The sequence below is a fragment of the Lepisma saccharinum genome, chromosome 20, assembly GCF_977018435.1.
Source record: "Lepisma saccharinum chromosome 20, izLepSacc3.1, whole genome shotgun sequence".
In the NCBI taxonomy this organism is placed as follows: Eukaryota; Metazoa; Arthropoda; class Insecta; order Zygentoma; family Lepismatidae; genus Lepisma; species Lepisma saccharinum.
In genome coordinates, this window is record NC_139248.1 from 45,502,509 (window position 1) to 45,523,336 (window position 20,828).

Consider the following 20,828-nt stretch of genomic DNA (forward strand, 5'->3'; position numbering starts at 1 on the left):
TCCGTGAGCTAAAAAGAAAACATACATAAACGTAATCTTCATAAGCCATGCCAAATTTTTTCCACTTTTAATGGTAGTATAGAGGGTCAAGGGTACCATAGAAATAACAAATCAAACATACAGGATGTAACAAAAAAACACAGCAATACTTTAGGAATGGATTTCATATTTTGTATAGTTTTTTGACGTAATATTTGTTAGAACAAATAGGATAATAAAGGACAGAAGCAAAATTCTATGAAAAGTGCAACATTGTGAGTAATAAAAACTATCTGAATTAATAACAAATGAACTGGACACATGTGAGAGTCAAGTGGCACAGCATAAAATAAATTTTAATCAGATGCATATGTGTGTAATCAAAAACATTTACATGAAACTTGTAAATTTAAAACATAACTTACACATCCCATATATGCCTAATTTGCTCCTATGATCAGATTTGTATGTTGCACTGCAGAAGCAGGCTTCAAAGTATTACAGTGATACATTCATTATATGTAAATTCTATAGTGTTTAAATTTCAAGAGGAACAAAATAATTCTTCAATTTGTAAAATTGTATTTAGTGTCCTTTTTTGTTTAGGTTTCACAACAGGCACATTTAGGGAGCACAGGAGGGAAACCCTCAATAAGCATGAAGATAAAGAGAGATGGCTCCACTGATGCCATATTTCATGTACACAGTAGGTGGAAACTAGAGCATTGAACGGCCAACAGATAATCTCAACACCGAAGATTCCAGGTTCGAATCCTGACTCAGGCATGGCTGTTCCTTTTGTGTATGCCCCATTCTTTTGAAAATGAATACTACATAAAAAAAATCATATTGTGTTCATAAAATAAAATAAAATTATACAATCCTCTGCAAGAATTATGGCATTACAGCCTTCCTTTCATTAGTATATTGAAAGCACTTCGATACAACATTTAATGCTCCTACTGAGCAGAATCAAATACCAGCAATAATCACAACCTGGCATCAGTACGCATGATTTTATGTGGCAGTGAATGTGTCAAATTTCTTAAGAATGGTACAATAAAAAGTAATTATTTTGTTACTTTTCATTGTAATTTTACATTACTTAAGCTATAGAATATGACGCCTAGGTATGTAAAATATATATGGTCCTGTTTATGACAACAATATAGGAATAACTTTTATTGAATTTAGTTCATTAAGTGCATGGAGTACCTCTTAATAATGCAGATCTGGTGATCCCTCATTTTTTTTTCACTTCTCTAAAACAATAAAATATGATTCTCAACATGCTACCAAAAACAGCACAGCATTCTCATGATGAAATATTTCCACACTTACTTGTTATTTGCTGCAGTCACTCTCACTGAATCATTCCCAAAATTCCCAACTGATAAACTAACTTTAGCAACACTATAGACTAAAAGGACAGATATGCAACTTGTTTCAAAACATTAAAGTTACCTAGCTAACTAACTTCAACAATTTGAAATTATTTCAATTTCTCCTATTATTCCTGTTTTGAAGCCAACCTTTTCTTCAGGGACTCTGGCATTTCAGGTGGCGGTGGTCGTGGTAGTTTGAAAGCCACTTTAACACCATCATATATAAACCACTGCAATGCAGTTAAAGTACCAATCATAATTATCCTTGCTGTCAAACCTTTCCACAAGCCTGCCCATCCTAGTTTCTTGGCTGCATCGAGAGCAGTGGATCCACTATCTTGATTCAACTTTGATACAACTGTATCTGCTGGATGAGAAACAAGAGCGCAAAATACACCAGCAATGTATCCTGCTGCAAAAGTGACAACAAGCTGTTCCGATTTGGAACACTCACTGCGAGGCTTTGGAACAACATACTTATACAAAGCTTCAACTGTTCTTTCAAAACATGCAAATTTCATCATTGTGTACGGAATTTGCCTCATCCACAATGGCACCAAACCTTTGTAAAATGCAGACAATCCTTCTTGACTGTGCATGATTGGAACTGCTTCACGTAATGTGGTCACAAATCCTGGCTGGGTTTGAATTCTAACCTTTACAGCTTCCATAGGACTAAGAGCAATGTCAGCAAAAAATTCTGCAGATGCTGAGGCAGCTAAATAAATAGATGTACGCCACAGGTATGCATTTTCTTCACCTAGCAAATCTGCATACAGAATTTTGAACACTTCATAAAATCCAAATTTGCACAAACCTTGCATAGAATACCCAATAAACGTTGGTGCCCACCCTCTAGCTAAACCTTTAACACCATCTTCACGAAGAGTCACCTTAAATCCATTAAAGATAGACTTGTATTTTTCTGGGTTTACTTGAATCCTACATTTCACAAGATCAATAGGTACCACTGCAGTATGTGTTAGTCCACACGATAAAATACCTCCAAAACCGCATAAGGCATAATATTTAGTTGAGCCAAATTCACAGCTGTTGCTTTCTTTCACCACAGGTGGAGATGGAGTTTTAAGTTGATTCTGGATTTCAGTTTTATTTGAAGCTTCGCACTGTGCTACTTGGAAAGGGTTTACAAATGAATTGCTTACGGCCATTTCAAGCAAATCTTGCAACATCTTCTCCAGAATACTGACAATAAACACTTTAAGCCCAGTAACTACAGTTCACAATCACTGAAGTGTACACCACAAAAAGAACGAAAATTTCACGGTGGTTTTCCTGATTACACATCGGACATGCTCGGACATATTCGTCTGAAAAAGGCAATTAGTATAATCCTGTAAACATTAGTCACACTGTGCCAAAGATGTTGGAGGGGAGACAAGTTGACCTTGGAATGCCACTGCATACTAAAGATAAGCTATACAACACGTTCTCTGTGGCATCAAGTTGCCTTCAGCATAGGAAGTGCTTAACTTTCGTACGGAAAATACCTACAAACTACAGAACTCTTGCAAAAGCAAGACTATTCTTTAAATAATTTTTTAAAAAAAACTCAATATTAAAGTGAAATGAGACACTAATTAATAATAACAGTAATATAGGAAGTAATGCATTTAATTGAGACCAATGTGCTTACACCTAATTAAATTGGGTCGATAGTTAAAAACGAAAAAGAAAATAAAATTAAAAATAATAAATTTCCGGAAGGATGTTCTCAACATGGAAGGAATCCTAATGTAACCATTATCACACTCGTCTTTCACACCCGATTCACAATTATCGACTTTTTCAAAGTTCAAAGCAAAATTAACGATAATAAAATTAATTACCGTAAGCCAGCTTCAAAAAGCTGATCGAAGGTGCCAGTGAACACAGATCATGCATGAATGTGTGCTACACGTAAATATGCGTGCCGGGCGGAAAAAATCACAACAAGACAACAGATTAATCAAAACTTCATCTATAGCTTCTTCTTCTTTTGTGTCTCTTCCTTGTGAGGACTTTTTATTTTTAGTACAGCACCTTGAACACGTAGTTAGTTGGTGTTTTAAGTCCACTTTATGCACAGTAAGGCTAAGCGGGACTGGACCTACAGTTTTTAAAGTGGGGTCCGAACCAATATGTGCCTCCACCGAGTATCGAACCCGTGACCCCTTCATTACAAGGCGACGACGTTACCACTGCGCCATAGGAGAGGCCCATTGAACACGTAGTGTCTGTAAATAAATTAGTAGGGGTGTGCGGGACAGAATTGTTTTGGTCGGGACGGGATTTTTTTTTAATCCCCACATTCGGGACGGGAAAAATTAGCCATTTCCCAACAAAGTCGGGAAATTTTGGGGATGGGAAATGTTCGAAATTTCCCGAAGCTCTGAAAATCTCGAAGTCTACAAGTCATTTCCAACTTAAGTGATTGTTTTTGCATTTCTCGGATAAAAACAAACCATTTCCGATAAGTTCCAGACACTTGCAGTGCAGAAAACGTCGAGAATTAACAACTTTTTAAAATGACCATTCGGTATTTCCCGACTACTCGGGATCCCGAAAAGTCGGGAAGTCATTTGCCGAAGTCAGGATCGGGACTGGAATATTTTTTTCTCGATCCCGGTCCCGACTTTTCGGGATACAGCACACCCTTAAAAATTAGTTACATTAACTTACATTTTACGCTATAGTTAGAATTCATTATTTTCCTGTCTAATAGAAGGTTGGGATAAATAAATACCCGGGCAACGGCGGGTAATCAGCTAGTTTTATGATAAAATGATACGGTTGACGGAGTTCTTTTTATATGTCGTCTCTTCGATCGCATAACGCCCTCGTCTTATAATGGACATTTCCACTCATTTCTTTTTTACAGCAATTTTAAAAACTACACCCTGGAAAAATGATCCCTGCAAGTTCTCGCGTTTCTCTGCGTTCAGTTTAAGGCAAAAACGAGACTTCCAAAGTTTCGAGGCTAGCGTTGAGCTGAAAACACGCCCCGGCATGTTAATATGTCACTACTTAGAGACAGTGGCGTACGCAAGGGGGGGGGTTACCGGGTTTAAACCCCCCCCTTGAGCTCTTGAAATATTATGGAAAATGCTGTAGAAAAAATTAAAAATGGCTAATTTATCACAGTCAAAGATCTGCGACAGTAATAATAATAATAATAATAATAATAATAATAATAATAATAATAATAATAATAATTTGGGTTATTATTCCCATGCAGCATGAAGAAAAACACAACATTCCAAACACAATCTAAGCGGCCGCAAAGTTCAATTTTGCAATTTTCTTTTGCAAAAAGTCGCGCAGTGACTCTTGCGAGAATTGTGAAAATTCCTTGCTTCGTCCCTATTGCAAACGTTCTTCCCGGTACTGATTTCACATCCCCTTGTGAACTCTCAAGTGATGCTGAGTCTACATCCACATCATTAAATAATGTCGAAGAAGTCTTTTGTGAATCACCTAGAAGGGATAAATGTGTTGGAATGTCTATAAACTTACTTTACAACGAAAACATAGACTCAGTGGAATTTAGCAACATGTATTCTCGCGCTTCATCACCACCCTGGGCGAGTTCCATAGGTAAAGGTAATGTAAATTCCCCCGTGTATATAGCACCGTGCCATGAAGTCACACATAGTGGTGTGGTGGGCCCCAAAGATTCTTGATCTCGAACTATTTTGCAGGTGATGTGATCAGCACTATGCTCCGGCAGCCTTCATCCCCCAAGGTTGTTCTCAGATACCCATAGGCTGGGTGCGGAGACAAGGCTGGATAAATTCCAACCAATTCCGGGAATCGAACCCGGATATCCCACGAAGTTGTCAGACTAGACCAGCGCGGCTCCTTGAATTAGTTTCATATTTCGATTATTTCAATAAATTTAATATATTTGCTTGTTTTTATGGATTTTCTTCACACTTAAAATGTCTCACTTATCATATACAAATAACCGTTGACTAGACAATTATTTTGAAACAAAAGAATTGTAATTTTGTTCTATTTCATAAATAGCAGCTGCATTAGTAGTAATTAAACTAATTAATTAATTATAAGAATTATTAATTAATTTATTATTATTATTAATTAATTAAAGTATAATAAAACAATGGTAATGTGAATTTGTAGAAAGTTTTCGAGATAACACCCCCCTTGATGAAATCCTGCGTACGCTACTGCTTAGAGATCGTATGTCGTCTGCTCTTCGAGCGTGTTTACTGAGGTTAGCCACGGAGAACCAACGTGTGCGGCAGTTTTACAAATCTGTACAGATTTAAATAATGGAAGAAGGAGCGATAGTGGAAGGGATAAATTAAAAGGTTCAGCTGCGTGCGTGTTCTCAGGTCATGCGAAAAATATTGCTTATAAAATTAGTTACTGACCAAATTTTCAAAAATATATTTTTAAAGTTATTTATCGAGTTGGTGTTTTAAGTCCACTTTATGCACAGTAAGGCTAATCGGGACTGGACCTACAGTTTAAAGTGGGATCCGAACCACTTGTGCCGGGTATCGAACCCGAGACCCCTCGATTACAATGTAATGACGCTACCACTGCGCCATGGGGGAGGCTGTTATTTATCGAAATTTACCGTTAACTATGTAGTGCAAAATAAGAATTTCCACTTTATTTATAAAGCCTATTTTACTTCCTTTTCCATAAAGCAATTTCAGTTTGCGTTTCATTTCTGTTGAGCAAATTATGATCAAATATTTTTGGGAAGATAAGAGAAAATACAATTAGAAGTGCACAGTACATATCAATACTTGGTTTATGTATAATTATTACAAGGAAGTAATGTGTATAACATTATATCCCATACTGAAATGGTACGATACATTTTGAATTTTGTACTGCCAAAAAAACCTCCTCATCTCTTTACCCGAAACGCATTAATTCGTTGGTTCACAACATCACCACTAGGGATCCTATCGAAACGAGAGTTGAAAGTTGAGAGTTGTAAATGTCTCGTTTCGATTTATGGGGGTTATTCCTGAGTAAACAAAAAATAATCGATCAGACAAATCGATTATTGATGGCGGGGAAAGAACTTCCGGTTTGGCGAATTTTCCAATGTAAACAAGTGGAATACAGATCGTCACAGAGCTTATTTTCTTATAAAAGATCGGAAACAAAAAGGATCACTTGAAATTTTTGAGTGATATAGACGGTGTTAAAGGCGGAGCTACTGCGTCTCTTTCCCCTCGAACATTCGGTTACCCTTACGGTGCTATGGACTTTAATATGAAAGGGCAAAATAGAGATTCTTTTACAAGGAAATAGGGTGTCAGCTGTGTAGAATATGGTTGCACAGTTCGATCGGGAACAAATTTATTGAGTCAAGTATCACTTCGCCGAGGACGTAGAAAGACGAAACTTGTTGATACAAGCAGAACGAAGAAAGGATTGGTACCCGGAAAGGATTTGTACGACTTGCATTTTGTTACAAATATGTTGATCGTTTATCTTCGTGTTGTGGTGAAAAGCACGCCTCTTAGTGAGGTTTCAAACCTAAGCGACACGCGACAGCAGTGGTTCGTAACGAAGTGACAAGCGACACAGGCCCATTTAGTCTAAAAATAAGCATTTACCGCTCATGGGAAATCAAGTCTCAGGCGGCACAATACATACCATTGGAAATCTGAGCGACACGTGCAGCTTGTCGTGTCGCTTCGGTTCGAAAAATTTCATTGATCACGGAGGATTCACTTTTAAGTGGCACGGAGATTACACGCTGAAGCAACAAGCAACAGATCCTTACTCTAAAGGAAACAATTCACCTTGCATACGAGTACAACAGACCGAGGCGATACGATGCATGAGAAAAGAACAGTCCAGTCCAAGCGACACGTGCATTTCTTCGTGGTGAATTGATTCGAAAGGAAGCTTTCAGACTGCAGCGATATGTTTTTTCTTGGAAACCAACATTCAAAAATAAACACCACCTTCCGAATTAAAGCGACACGACAAATTGCAGGTGTTGCTTGTCGCTCGGAATGGGCTGTTTTATCAATACCGTGCATTGTGTTGCCCCGGCCTGTTATTTGCGCAAGCGTGACTGGTGAATGGTTTGCTTTAGATAGAATGCTTCTGTGCGAAATCCCGATATCGCTTGTCTCTTCAGTCTGAAAACTCCCTTGTTGTTTGAAGTAAATTCGTGCAAGTGAAAGTGGCATGCCATATCATAGGGTTTCCCTAAATCCCTCAGGTGGAAAGGCGACGTTGAAAGCATATATATTTACTAGCATTTGTTTATGTGTTATTTCATTACTTCTGCAGATTTGTTGGCAAAGATTCACTTCAGCATACTTTATAATATAATAATATCACTAGTTTTATAGAATTATCTTTCCCTCACTTTTCCATTTACAAAATAATTGAATATATTTAAACTTTTGTACGTTTTGAGTTCGTCGTGCACGTGTACACGAGATACTTATATGTAGTATGCTATACAACTGGCGGCCACAAAGACACGTCATATTTTAATAATCTGCTCTGCAGTTGATTATCCGACGGATTCTAGACGCCCACTCCTTCATAGTAGAACTTTATCAAATACCATTCTTGACTATCGTCGCACAACTGATGAAAACAAGCGCCCATTTCTTACTTCATATGCCGGTGAATCTGCACTGGCAACAACGGAGACTGGCCTAAACCGGAAGTTCAGGGGGGACCGGGCAAGACCTCACCAATGTTTATGTTTACATTTTTAACACGGTCTATAGAGATACAAAGGTACCTACAATAGATTGGCAATTTCCCGGATCCTTTGGATGCAGATGTAAGGGGAAAATACTAATATTTTCCAAGGCAATGTTGATCTTCGACCAACAGTTTCGTTCTTGAGAAGACATCTCGAGGTTGAAATGAAGCTTACTAAACATTGAAATACTACGATTACAACAGTAAAAGAAATATTAATAATTATTATGGTTAAAATTATTATTATACAATAATAATATATACCTAATTAAATAAATTTTATTACAATTTTATTATTGCTGTTGTTTATTATTATCATGCTATTCGATCCACAAGCCGAGTGAATATCCAGCACAAATATTTTCCATTAATACTTTTACATTTCATAGTTACTATACTGAAATGCTCAGTTATTGTATTTTGTTATTAACTTTTGCAAATGTCGTTCAAGAAAGGACTTTAGAACTTAGAAAAAAATACTCATCAGTAGTATTGATCCCAGCCAGTGGATGTTGCTATTTAATATTCGCAATTCATTTGCACGTGTGTTAATTAATTTGCACGTACTTAGAACTAATTTGCACGTACTTAGAACTTATTTGCATGTACTTAGAATATTTTACATTTATGTATTTGCTTAATTATAACTTTTTATGAATATATAATTATTTATTTTATGAAAAATATGTATATAAAAGGTAATTAGAGGTACTAAACGCTATGCATATGGTTTTATATTCATTACTGCAAAGTATGTAATGTATAAAATGTTAATATTAATGTTTATAGTATTGAAAGTAAGTTTTCTATGGTTTATGAACCGCTATGAACGGTGGTAATGGCTGTAGGTACAGGTTCAATTACGATTGGGGACGGTCCCGGTACTCGAACCCGCGATATGTAACGTTATTAATTAGTACTATGCAATAATTGCATTATATTATGAAACACGATGGTACGACACGCCAGACAGAAGACGGTGAACTCCGCTCTGAGGGTAGACGAGAAAGGAATTTGGGAGATGTGCGGTCAAGGTCAAATGACGTCAGAACGCTAGGACAAAGAAGGAACCCAATTGACCAATCAGAGATCGCGTCGGTAGGTTTTCAGAACCGGTTTTTCCAAGGTTAACCAGTACGCAAGAACAGGGGAAAGCTATGCAATACTGTAGGGCAGGGGAGGGATTCAACCAGACAACAAAGAATGTCTGAGAATGCGCAGCAAGGGTCAAATCTCTGAAGCTATGCGGTTTCCGCCGCCAATTAATATTCCGCTCAGGTTTGCCTCCAAGGCACAGGACGCTTTAGCGCAGGTTTTTTTATCTGTACTATGAAGAAGGGAGAGCTATTAGGGACGGGGCCTACAGTTTTCACCATTTGCTTTTATCACGGGGTAACGAACCTAGGACCCTTTGATTATTGATTTAGGTAGTAAATGTATGTTACTGTGTGCTATTTAACTTAATTTTGAGTTTATTTTTTACCAAACTTTGACTTTATGTCAAACATTTTCACAGCTTATCCTTATTTTTACCAAAATAACACTATTTGTACTATTCAGGCAACATTTTTTATTAAATTTTGGACTCGCAAAGATATTTTTACAACTTTTTAACTTATTATTTTACAATTTTATGTTAATTTTTTACCAAAATAACACTATTTGTACTATTCAGGCAACACTTTTATTAAATTTTGGACTCACAAAGACATTTTTTTCAACGTTTAACTTATTATTTTACAACTTTGTGTTAATTTTTACGAAAATAACACTATTTATACTATTCAGGCAACATTTTTTATTAAATGTTGGACTCACAAAGACATTTTTTCAACTTTTAACTTATTATTTTACAACTTTAGGCTTATTATTACCAAAATAACACTATTTGTACTATTCAAGCAACATTTTTTATTAAATTTTGGACTCACAAAGACATTTTTTACAACTTTTTAACTTATTATTTTACAACTTTATACCTATTTTTTACCAAAATAACACTATTTGTACTATTAAGGAAAGACTTTTAGTCGCATTTTCGACACACAAAGTGTGTGTTCTCAACTTTTATCTGTTTATTTCACAAGTTTAGGCTTATTATTACTCAAATGACACTATTTATATTATTCAGGCACCATTTTTATTACATTTTGGACTCTCAAAGACACACACACACACACACACACACACACACAGAGATATATTTTCCAAGTTTACAGGATTATTCTCTAGTTTACTCAAAGAACACAATTTAGATGTGTTTTGAATTAAATTTTGGATGCAAAAGTATGTTTTGACAAGTTCTACCCTTTTATTTTACAAGTTTAGGCTTATTATTACTCAAATAACACAATTTAATCCAGTCAGGAAGGATTTGTTATTATATTTTGGATGCACAAAGAGAGGTTTTCAACTTTTTTATTGATTTTTTGCAGGGTATGTATTAATTTTTATTTATTTTGTTTTGTATCATATATACATTTACAAATTTTTAATTTAGAGTTTAGTATTTATTTAATTTTTTTCAAAAACACTAAAGAAAAAGTACTTTTAGCTAAAATGTAATCTACAGAATATATTATTATTATTATTATTATTATTATTATTAGGGTTTACTGATTTCCACTATGCTATTTTTGGTTCTGTATTTCTATATGTATTTATTTAGGGCAGGTTACGCCTGCCACGTAGGAAAGTTTGTTTATTTTAGAGTTTGCTGAGTATTTTGTTACTTTTATACTAGGTAAAGTTTTCTAAATATATCAGGAAGGGCTCCATCCATATACTTTTGTTTTTGCTGTTTGGAGATGATGCGATCAGCATCACTCTCCATCTGCTTTTTATTTTATGTACCCAATATTATTTTGAGGCTTAGTGAATTCTAGAGCCTATTTATGCAGGAGAGAGGAGAGAGGACTTGAAAATTTTGATTTCAGATAACCCACAACTATTTGTCAGAGTATTTTAAAGGATATTTTATATTTATTATGTGCTACTAGAATATCAAAGCTTGCTTAATTTTTATGTCTGTAACGCTGTTATTGTATTTCTAGCTAAGGTTTACTGGATAAAGTACACGAAATGTTTATCATTTCGACTATTTACTTTTATACGAGGCCAAATTTTTAGTGTAACGAAAATTATTGTGTGTCTATAAAGACTGAAACCCCTTTACCGATGGGTCCATATTTGGACGCTTACGAACATTGTTTCTTTTTTTAAAAAATATATATAACCATTTATCAATATATTCTCAATTCACAGGACAAGACGAAGTTCACACACGACTGACTATATGGACCATAGGTCCACTTGCTAAACTTTTTTTTCTATGATAGAAGAATAATTTAGCCTTATAGCCTTTTTCAAGGTATTTTTGAAGTATTACTGGTTTTTTGGGTGCATAAACATTTGGGTTATTTCTATTTTTTTTATTATACGAGGTTTATTTTTTACTCTAAGATCAATATATGTCTCCGAGGACTAAAATACATTTATTGAAGCTAAAAGCTTAGGCTGTAACTAGGGATTTAGTATGTATATCGACAATTTATAGGACAACATGAACCTTACAAAGGATTGTAGGTGATGTAGGCCCACACGCCAGAGCTTTGTTAACCTGCAAGAAGCATTTACAGCTAATGCTACGAGGAAATGAGGTTAATTTTTTACTGTTTCACAAGAATGCTATTTTTTATACACCCAATATTTGCTTTTCAAGTAACTACATGTACCAGAAGCACTTACAGGCCAACTCTAACTAGACTTCGACTTATTCTATATCAGGTGCTAAATTTATAAAGAACTATTTGTATATTTCTGAGGAAGTACGCAAAAGCAGATTACCCGATTAAAGTATCTGAAAAACATATTTTTCTATGCAAGTATATTTTTATTGACTGGATTATTTAACAGATCAAACAGAAAGACGGCAAAATTCATTAAATGTAGTTCTATAGTATAGGTGGTTTCAGAGATATAAAAAGAACAAATATAAGATTTCGCTTTTTTTTTGCTTCTGAGGCTAATCGCGACGCTAAGGGTAAATGGCCAGGAAATGTAACGGAGGAGAAACAATCCCAAAAGTTATGGGCTGCATGTAAGTTAATACCACAGAGATATTACAGTAGGTGTAGGTTCTTCCACCAGAACATTTCTATCATAATAATACTGGTTATGCTGTACTGTTAGCTAAAGATGCTGATATTTGAGAAACTTAAAAGCTTACTCATGACTTACTGTTGCAAAAGATCCGATGACAAAATTTAAAAATTGTTATCGTCCAGACAGGGACTCGAACCCTGGACAGATAGGTTAAAAGCCTAGCGCTATACCAACTAAGCTATCTGGGCACAAGGTATTCTTTTTTGAAAAGTTAGTTATGTTAAGAAATATATTGAAACACTTGAGAACACTTTTGGTCTGGTTCGACAGAGAAGGAGACAACATTTCCAAATTTTTACAGACTGGGTGTATTTTTCCACTATAGAGGCCTTCACTATATGTAATTTGAAACGCTAAAGTTCAGCTAGCTTCCAAAATTGAGGTAAAGATTGTGTTTGGCGAGATTAACAAGTTACACTTCTATCCAGTTACGGACAAATAAAGCTAATACTTATGGATCCCACTGTACTAGCCAAGTTTTAGTAACATTTTCCTTTATGTTAGTACAAATATCAAAGAAATAGGTATATTTTATTTATAATTTGACAAAATGTACTAGTATTTAATTCACAAAGTTAGGTAAAAAAAAAACAGTATTTTTTAAAAATATTGTTACTGCCTTCAAATTTTATGTTATTTAGCCACTAACAACTGGTTTACACTGCTTGGCATTCTTTAAATAGGAAAAGAAGAAATTATTTGTTTAGTATTTTTACTACTTTATATTTATTTAAGAAAACAATTCTACACTTTAACTTAATTTTAACAAATTGTTACTAATTTATATATCAAAGTTATGTTATTTATAGTGCATAAAGGCGTATATAGTTAATATTTGTACTTATCAGTTCAACTAACAATTATATTTTACACACAAAAGATACAGTTAAATTACTTGAATCAGAGAATAATATTTTACAGTAATTGATTCATTCAGCACTAGTCAGTACTTTTATGCATCAGAAAGTTTTCTTAATTTTCTATTACGCATGCTATTTTGGGCTATTCTTAAAATGTATTTCTAGGGCAAACTTTTTTCATTTTCTGCTTATAATGCAAAGTTGACAGTTTTCGCACAATGCATTGTACATTTGTTATATTCTCTACGTACAATCCAAATATTATGCTTATTTAATGTATAACTAACTAACTCTCTACCCTTCTTAAACCCGAAGTTTCATGGCTGCAGCAACACATGCCTTTCATCTGTCCCTGTCCTGAGCAAGATCTATATACTCCTTTCCTTCCCCACCAATTTCCTTTAGGTCCATCTCTACATTATCCCTCCATCTTTGTTTTGGTCTTCCTATTGATCTTTTACCATCAGGTTTCCCAACAAGAATCCTGTATACTCTTCTTTCCTCTCCCATTCGTACCACATGATCTACACACCTAAGTCTTCTTGATTTAATCATTCTAATAATATCTGGACATGAATACAAATTATGTACTTCTAATTTATGTAACCTTCTCCACTCATTTGTCTCCTCATCTGTTTTAGGCCCAAATATTTTCCTAAGGATCTTATTTTCAAATAGTCTCAATTTGTGTTCCTTTTTCAATCTAGGGGACCAGGTTTATTTACTGTATTTAACTTTAATTTTTTTGTAATTAACAAAAATTAAAAGCTTATACTGTAGTTATTATATCTTTTTCTATCAGTACACGCAGACAAACACATGTGTACACACTTTTATGTAAATAGATATGCCTTTTTCAATATTTTAGTATGAAGATTGCACTTTAGCTATTTAAGCAAGGGTAGGAAAGGTAGGATTTCTGAGAATTTGTTGTAGGATTTTGTTGTCCAAGTATAGATGAGACCTGAGCTGGGAGACTGTTTTGAACCTTTTCATGATAGTTTGCATGAGAACTGTATGCAAACTGAGCACTATTGACTGTGCATGCTTCTAAGTTTTGCTGTTATTTTACATCAAGTCTCTGAGACTGTAGTCAGTTTCCCTTTTCAAGTAGTTTTTATTGATTGTGTTTGTATATGTTTTGGGGACTTAGCAGTTTTATGTTATGAGGCAGTTTGTTGTAGAATATTTTTACATGATTGTTTTGAGATATTGAGTGTCTGCTGTTTTACTTGTAATTATTTTCCTTCTTGTGTTGTGTATTTGACTATATTTTGTCCAAGTTCGTAGTATTTAGAATAATTGTTATTGACTTGTAGATGTAGGGAGTAATAATCCTTTGCAAGATGCCCTATACTTTAGTCTGAACATTATTCTTAGTGTTCACTTTTGAAGCCTTAGTATTCTGGTAGTATTATTAATGTAGAGGTAAATTAGGCTGAAATGTAGGCATTTTTCTGATAAATTATACTCACTTAGTTGTTTCAGCAGGTAGAAGTTGCATGATGGTTTACTGCTGATGATGTTAATTTGCTCTTCTTATGTACTACGTATGATGTAGCTTACTTGAGTAATTGGAATTTTCTACTGAAAAAAGGATTGCTTGTCTATTTTATTCCTATGTTGTTGAGTTTGTCCATAAGCAAGCCATGTTTTTACTCAATCCTATGCCTTGGAAGAATCTAGATATATTGTGTTTGCAGTTTTATGTTTCTCTAAGGTTTCAGCTATGTAGTTTTTTAAACTGTGCTATGGGTGTGACTACTGATTTCTCTTTCTGGATGCCATGTTGGTTTCTATGTATTCCTCTTGCTGTTTGAATTTGACTTAGGTTGTTTGCTTTTTTTCTTAGATCTTTATTTGTTTATTTGTTCAGTATTTGTTATTTTTTTGAATTTTAATTAATTTTACATTAACTAACATATTTTACTTTAACAACAAAAGAATTTACTCTAGTATAAAAACTTCTACTAACAAAAATGCACTATTATAACTTTTAATTTTAGAAAATTGTATTTTTAAAACTTTAACTTTGAAAAATTGATTTTTAATTACTTTAATTTTACATTAACTAACAAATTTTACATTAACAACAAAATAATTTGCCCTTGTATAAAAACTTCTACTAACAAAAATATACTATTATAACTTTTAACTTTAGAAAATTGTATTTTTAAAACTTTAACTTTGAAAAATTGAATTTTAACACACTTTGACTTTAACAATGTACTTTGAATATTCTTTTACATATAAAAATTCAAAGTACATTGTTAAAGTCAATGTGTGTTAAAATTCAATTTTTCAAAGTTAAAGTTTTAAAAATACAATTTTCTAAAGTTAAAAGTTATAATAGTATATTTTTGTTAGTAGAAGTTTTTATACAAGGGCAAATTATTTTGTTGTTAATGTAAAATTTGTTAGTTAATGTAAAATTAAAGTAATTAAAAATCAATTTTTCAAAGTTAAAGTTTTAAAAATACAATTTTCTAAAATTAAAAGTTATAATAGTGCATTTTTGTTAGTAGAAGTTTTTATACTAGAGTAAATTCTTTTGTTGTTAAAGTAAAATATGTTAGTTAATGTAAAATTAATTAAAATTCAAAAAAAATAACAAATACTGAACAAATAAACAAATAAAGATCTAAGAAAAAAAGCAAACAACCTAAGTCAAATTCAAACAGCAAGAGGAATACATAGAAACCAACATGGCATCCAGAAAGAGAAATCAGTAGTCACACCCATAGCACAGTTTAAAAAACTACATAGCTGAAACCTTAGAGAAACATAAAACTGCAAACACAATATATCTAGATTCTTCCAAGGCATAGGATTGAGTAAAAACATGGCTTGCTTATGGACAAACTCAACAACATAGGAATAAAATAGACAAGCAATCCTTTTTTCAGTAGAAAATTCCAATTACTCAAGTAAGCTACATCATACGTAGTACATAAGAAGAGCAAATTAACATCATCAGCAGTAAACCATCATGCAACTTCTACCTGCTGAAACAACTAAGTGAGTATAATTTATCAGAAAAATGCCTACATTTCAGCCTAATTTACCTCTACATTAATAATACTACCAGAATACTAAGGCTTCAAAAGTGAACACTAAGAATAATGTTCAGACTAAAGTATAGGGCATCTTGCAAAGGATTATTACTCCCTACATCTACAAGTCAATAACAATTATTCTAAATACTACGAACTTGGACAAAATATAGTCAAATACACAACACAAGAAGGAAAATAATTACAAGTAAAACAGCAGACACTCAATATCTCAAAACAATCATGTAAAAATATTCTACAACAAACTGCCTCATAACATAAAACTGCTAAGTCCCCAAAACATATACAAACACAATCAATAAAAACTACTTGAAAAGGGAAACTGACTACAGTCTCAGAGACTTGATGTAAAATAACAGCAAAACTTAGAAGCATGCACAGTCAATAGTGCTCAGTTTGCATACAGTTCTCATGCAAACTATCATGAAAAGGTTCAAAACAGTCTCCCAGCTCAGGTCTCATCTATACTTGGACAACAAAATCCTACAACAAATTCTCAGAAATCCTACCTTTCCTACCCTTGCTTAAATAGCTAAAGTGCAATCTTCATACTAAAATATTGAAAAAGGCATATCTATTTACATAAAAGTGTGTACACATGTGTTTGTCTGCGTGTACTGATAGAAAAAGATATAATAACTACAGTATAAGCTTTTAATTTTTGTTAATTACAAAAAAATTAAAGTTAAATACAGTAAATAAACCTGGTCCCCTAGATTGAAAAAGGAACACAAATTGAGACTATTTGAAAATAAGATCCTTAGGAAAATATTTGGGCCTAAAACAGATGAGGAGACAAATGAGTGGAGAAGGTTACATAAATTAGAAGTACATAATTTGTATTCATGTCCAGATATTATTAGAATGATTAAATCAAGAAGACTTAGGTGTGTAGATCATGTGGTACGAATGGGAGAGGAAAGAAGAGTATACAGGATTCTTGTTGGGAAACCTGATGGTAAAAGATCAATAGGAAGACCAAAACAAAGATGGAGGGATAATGTAGAGATGGACCTAAAGGAAATTGGTGGGGAAGGAAAGGAGTATATAGATCTTGCTCAGGACAGGGACAGATGAAAGGCATGTGTTGCTGCAGCCATGAAACTTCGGGTTTAAGAAGGGTAGAGAGTTAGTTAGTTATACATTAAATAAGCATAATATTTGGATTGTACGTAGAGAATATAACAAATGTACAATGCATTGTGCGAAAACTGTCAACTTTGCATTATAAGCAGAAAATGAAAAAAGTTTGCCCTAGAAATACATTTTAAGAATAGCCCAAAATAGCATGCGTAATAGAAAATTAAGAAAACTTTCTGATGCATAAAAGTACTGACTAGTGCTGAATGAATCAATTACTGTAAAATATTATTCTCTGATTCAAGTAATTTAACTGTATCTTTTGTGTGTAAAATATAATTGTTAGTTGAACTGATAAGTACAAATATTAACTATATACGCCTTTATGCACTATAAATAACATAACTTTGATATATAAATTAGTAACAATTTGTTAAAATTAAGTTAAAGTGTAGAATTGTTTTCTTAAATAAATATAAAGTAGTAAAAATACTAAAAAAATAATTTCTTCTTTTCCTATTTAAAGAATGCCAAGCAGTGTAAACCAGTTGTTAGTGGCTAAATAATATAAAATTTGAAGGCAGTAACAATATTTTTTAAAAATACTGTTTTTTTTTACCTAACTTTGTGAATTAAATACTAGTACATTTTGTCAAATTATAAATAAAATATACCTATTTCTTTGATATTTGTACTAACATAAAGGAAAATGTTACTAAAACTTGGCTAGTACAGTGGGATCCATAAGTATTAGCTTTATTTGTCCGTAACTGGATAGAAGTGTAACTTGTTAATCTCGCCAAACACAATCTTTACCTCAATTTTGGAAGCTAGCTGAACTTTAGCGTTTCAAATTACATATAGTGAAGGCCTCTATAGTGGAAAAATACACCCAGTCTGTAAAAATTTGGAAATGTTGTCTCCTTCTCTGTCGAACCAGACCAAAAGTGTTCTCAAGTGTTTCAATATATTTCTTAACATAACTAACTTTTCAAAAAAGAATACCTTGTGCCCAGATAGCTTAGTTGGTATAGCGTTAGGCTTTTAACCTATCTGTCCAGGGTTCGAGTCCCTGTCTGGACGATAACAATTTTTAAATTTTGTCATCGGATCTTTTGCAACAGTAAGTCATGAGTAAGCTTTTAAGTTTCTCAAATATCAGCATCTTTAGCTAATAGTACAGCATAACCAGTATTATTATGATAGAAATGTTCTGGTGGAAGAACCTACACCTACTGTAATATCTCTGTGGTATTAACTTACATGCAGCCCATAACTTTTGGGATTGTTTCTCCTCCGTTACATTTCCTGGCCATTTACCCTTAGCGTCGCGATTAGCCTCAGAAGCAAAAAAAAAGCGAAATCTTATATTTGTTCTTTTTATATCTCTGAAACCACCTATACTATAGAACTACATTTAATGAATTTTGCCGTCTTTCTGTTTGATCTGTTAAATAATCCAGTCAATAAAAATATACTTGCATAGAAAAATATGTTTTTCAGATACTTTAATCGGGTAATCTGCTTTTGCGTACTTCCTCAGAAATATACAAATAGTTCTTTATAAATTTAGCACCTGATATAGAATAAGTCGAAGTCTAGTTAGAGTTGGCCTGTAAGTGCTTCTGGTACATGTAGTTACTTGAAAAGCAAATATTGGGTGTATAAAAAATAGCATTCTTGTGAAACAGTAAAAAATTAACCTCATTTCCTCGTAGCATTAGCTGTAAATGCTTCTTGCAGGTTAACAAAGCTCTGGCGTGTGGGCCTACATCACCTACAATCCTTTGTAAGGTTCATGTTGTCCTATAAATTGTCGATATACATACTAAATCCCTAGTTACAGCCTAAGCTTTTAGCTTCAATAAATGTATTTTAGTCCTCGGAGACATATATTGATCTTAGAGTAAAAAATAAACCTCGTATAATAAAAAAAATAGAAATAACCCAAATGTTTATGCACCCAAAAAACCAGTAATACTTCAAAAATACCTTGAAAAAGGCTATAAGGCTAAATTATTCTTCTATCATAGAAAAAAAAGTTTAGCAAGTGGACCTATGGTCCATATAGTCAGTCGTGTGTGAACTTCGTCTTGTCCTGTGAATTGAGAATATATTGATAAATGGTTATATATATTTTTTAAAAAAAGAAACAATGTTCGTAAGCGTCCAAATATGGACCCATCAGTAAAGGGGTTTCAGTCTTTATAGACACACAATAATTTTCGTTACACTAAAAATTTGGCCTCGTATAAAAGTAAATAGTCGAAATGATAAACATTTCGTGTACTTTATCCAGTAAACCTTAGCTAGAAATACAATAACAGCGTTACAGACATAAAAATTAAGCAAGCTTTGATATTCTAGTAGCACATAATAAATATAAAATATCCTTTAAAATACTCTGACAAATAGTTGTGGGTTATCTGAAATCAAAATTTTCAAGTCCTCTCTCCTCTCTCCTGCATAAATAGGCTCTAGAATTCACTAAGCCTCAAAATAATATTGGGTACATAAAATAAAAAGCAGATGGAGAGTGATGCTGATCGCATCATCTCCAAACAGCAAAAACAAAAGTATATGGATGGAGCCCTTCCTGATATATTTAGAAAACTTTACCTAGTATAAAAGTAACAAAATACTCAGCAAACTCTAAAATAAACAAACTTTCCTACGTGGCAGGCGTAACCTGCCCTAAATAAATACATATAGAAATACAGAACCAAAAATAGCATAGTGGAAATCAGTAAACCCTAATAATAATAATAATAATAATAATAATAATAATAATAATATATTCTGTAGATTACATTTTAGCTAAAAGTACTTTTTCTTTAGTGTTTTTGAAAAAAATTAAATAAATACTAAACTCTAAATTAAAAATTTGTAAATGTATATATGATACAAAACAAAATAAATAAAAATTAATACATACCCTGCAAAAAATCAATAAAAAAGTTGAAAACCTCTCTTTGTGCATCCAAAATATAATAACAAATCCTTCCTGACTGGATTAAATTGTGTTATTTGAGTAATAATAAGCCTAAACTTGTAAAATAAAAGGGTAGAACTTGTCAAAACATACTTTTGCATCCAAAATTTAATTCAAAACACATCTAAATTGTGTTCTTTGAGTAAACTAGAGAATAATCCTGTAAACTTGGAAAATATATCTCTGTGTGTGTGTGTGTGTGTGTGTGTGTGTGTCTTTGAGAGTCCAAAATGTAATAAAAATGGTGCCTGAATAATATAAATAGTGTCATTTGAGTAATAATAAGCCTAAACTTGTGAAATAAACAGATAAAAGTTGAGAACACACACTTTGTGTGTCGAAAATGCGACTAAAAGTCTTTCCTTAATAGTACAAATAGTGTTATTTTGGTAAAAAATAGGTATAAAGTTGTAAAATAATAAGTTAAAAAGTTGTAAAAAATGTCTTTGTGAGTCCAAAATTTAATAAAAAATGTTGATTGAATAGTACAAATAGTGTTATTTTGGTAATAATAAGCCTAAAGTTGTAAAATAATAAGTTAAAAGTTGAAAAAATGTCTTTGTGAGTCCAA

The 20,828-nt window shown here is 33.1% G+C and overlaps 1 protein-coding gene across 1 annotated transcript; it reads right to left on the bottom strand.

Annotated features, from left to right (window-relative positions):
* Positions 1-1,237: 1,237 nt before the first annotated feature.
* On the bottom strand, positions 1,238-2,936 carry LOC146003260 (solute carrier family 25 member 3-like). The gene has a single exon (XM_083141445.1). It carries the CDS (start codon positions 2,555-2,557, stop codon positions 1,490-1,492), a length of 1,068 nt encoding a protein of 355 aa, XP_082997571.1. The 5' UTR covers positions 2,558-2,936; the 3' UTR covers positions 1,238-1,489.
* Positions 2,937-20,828: the final 17,892 nt, after the last annotated feature.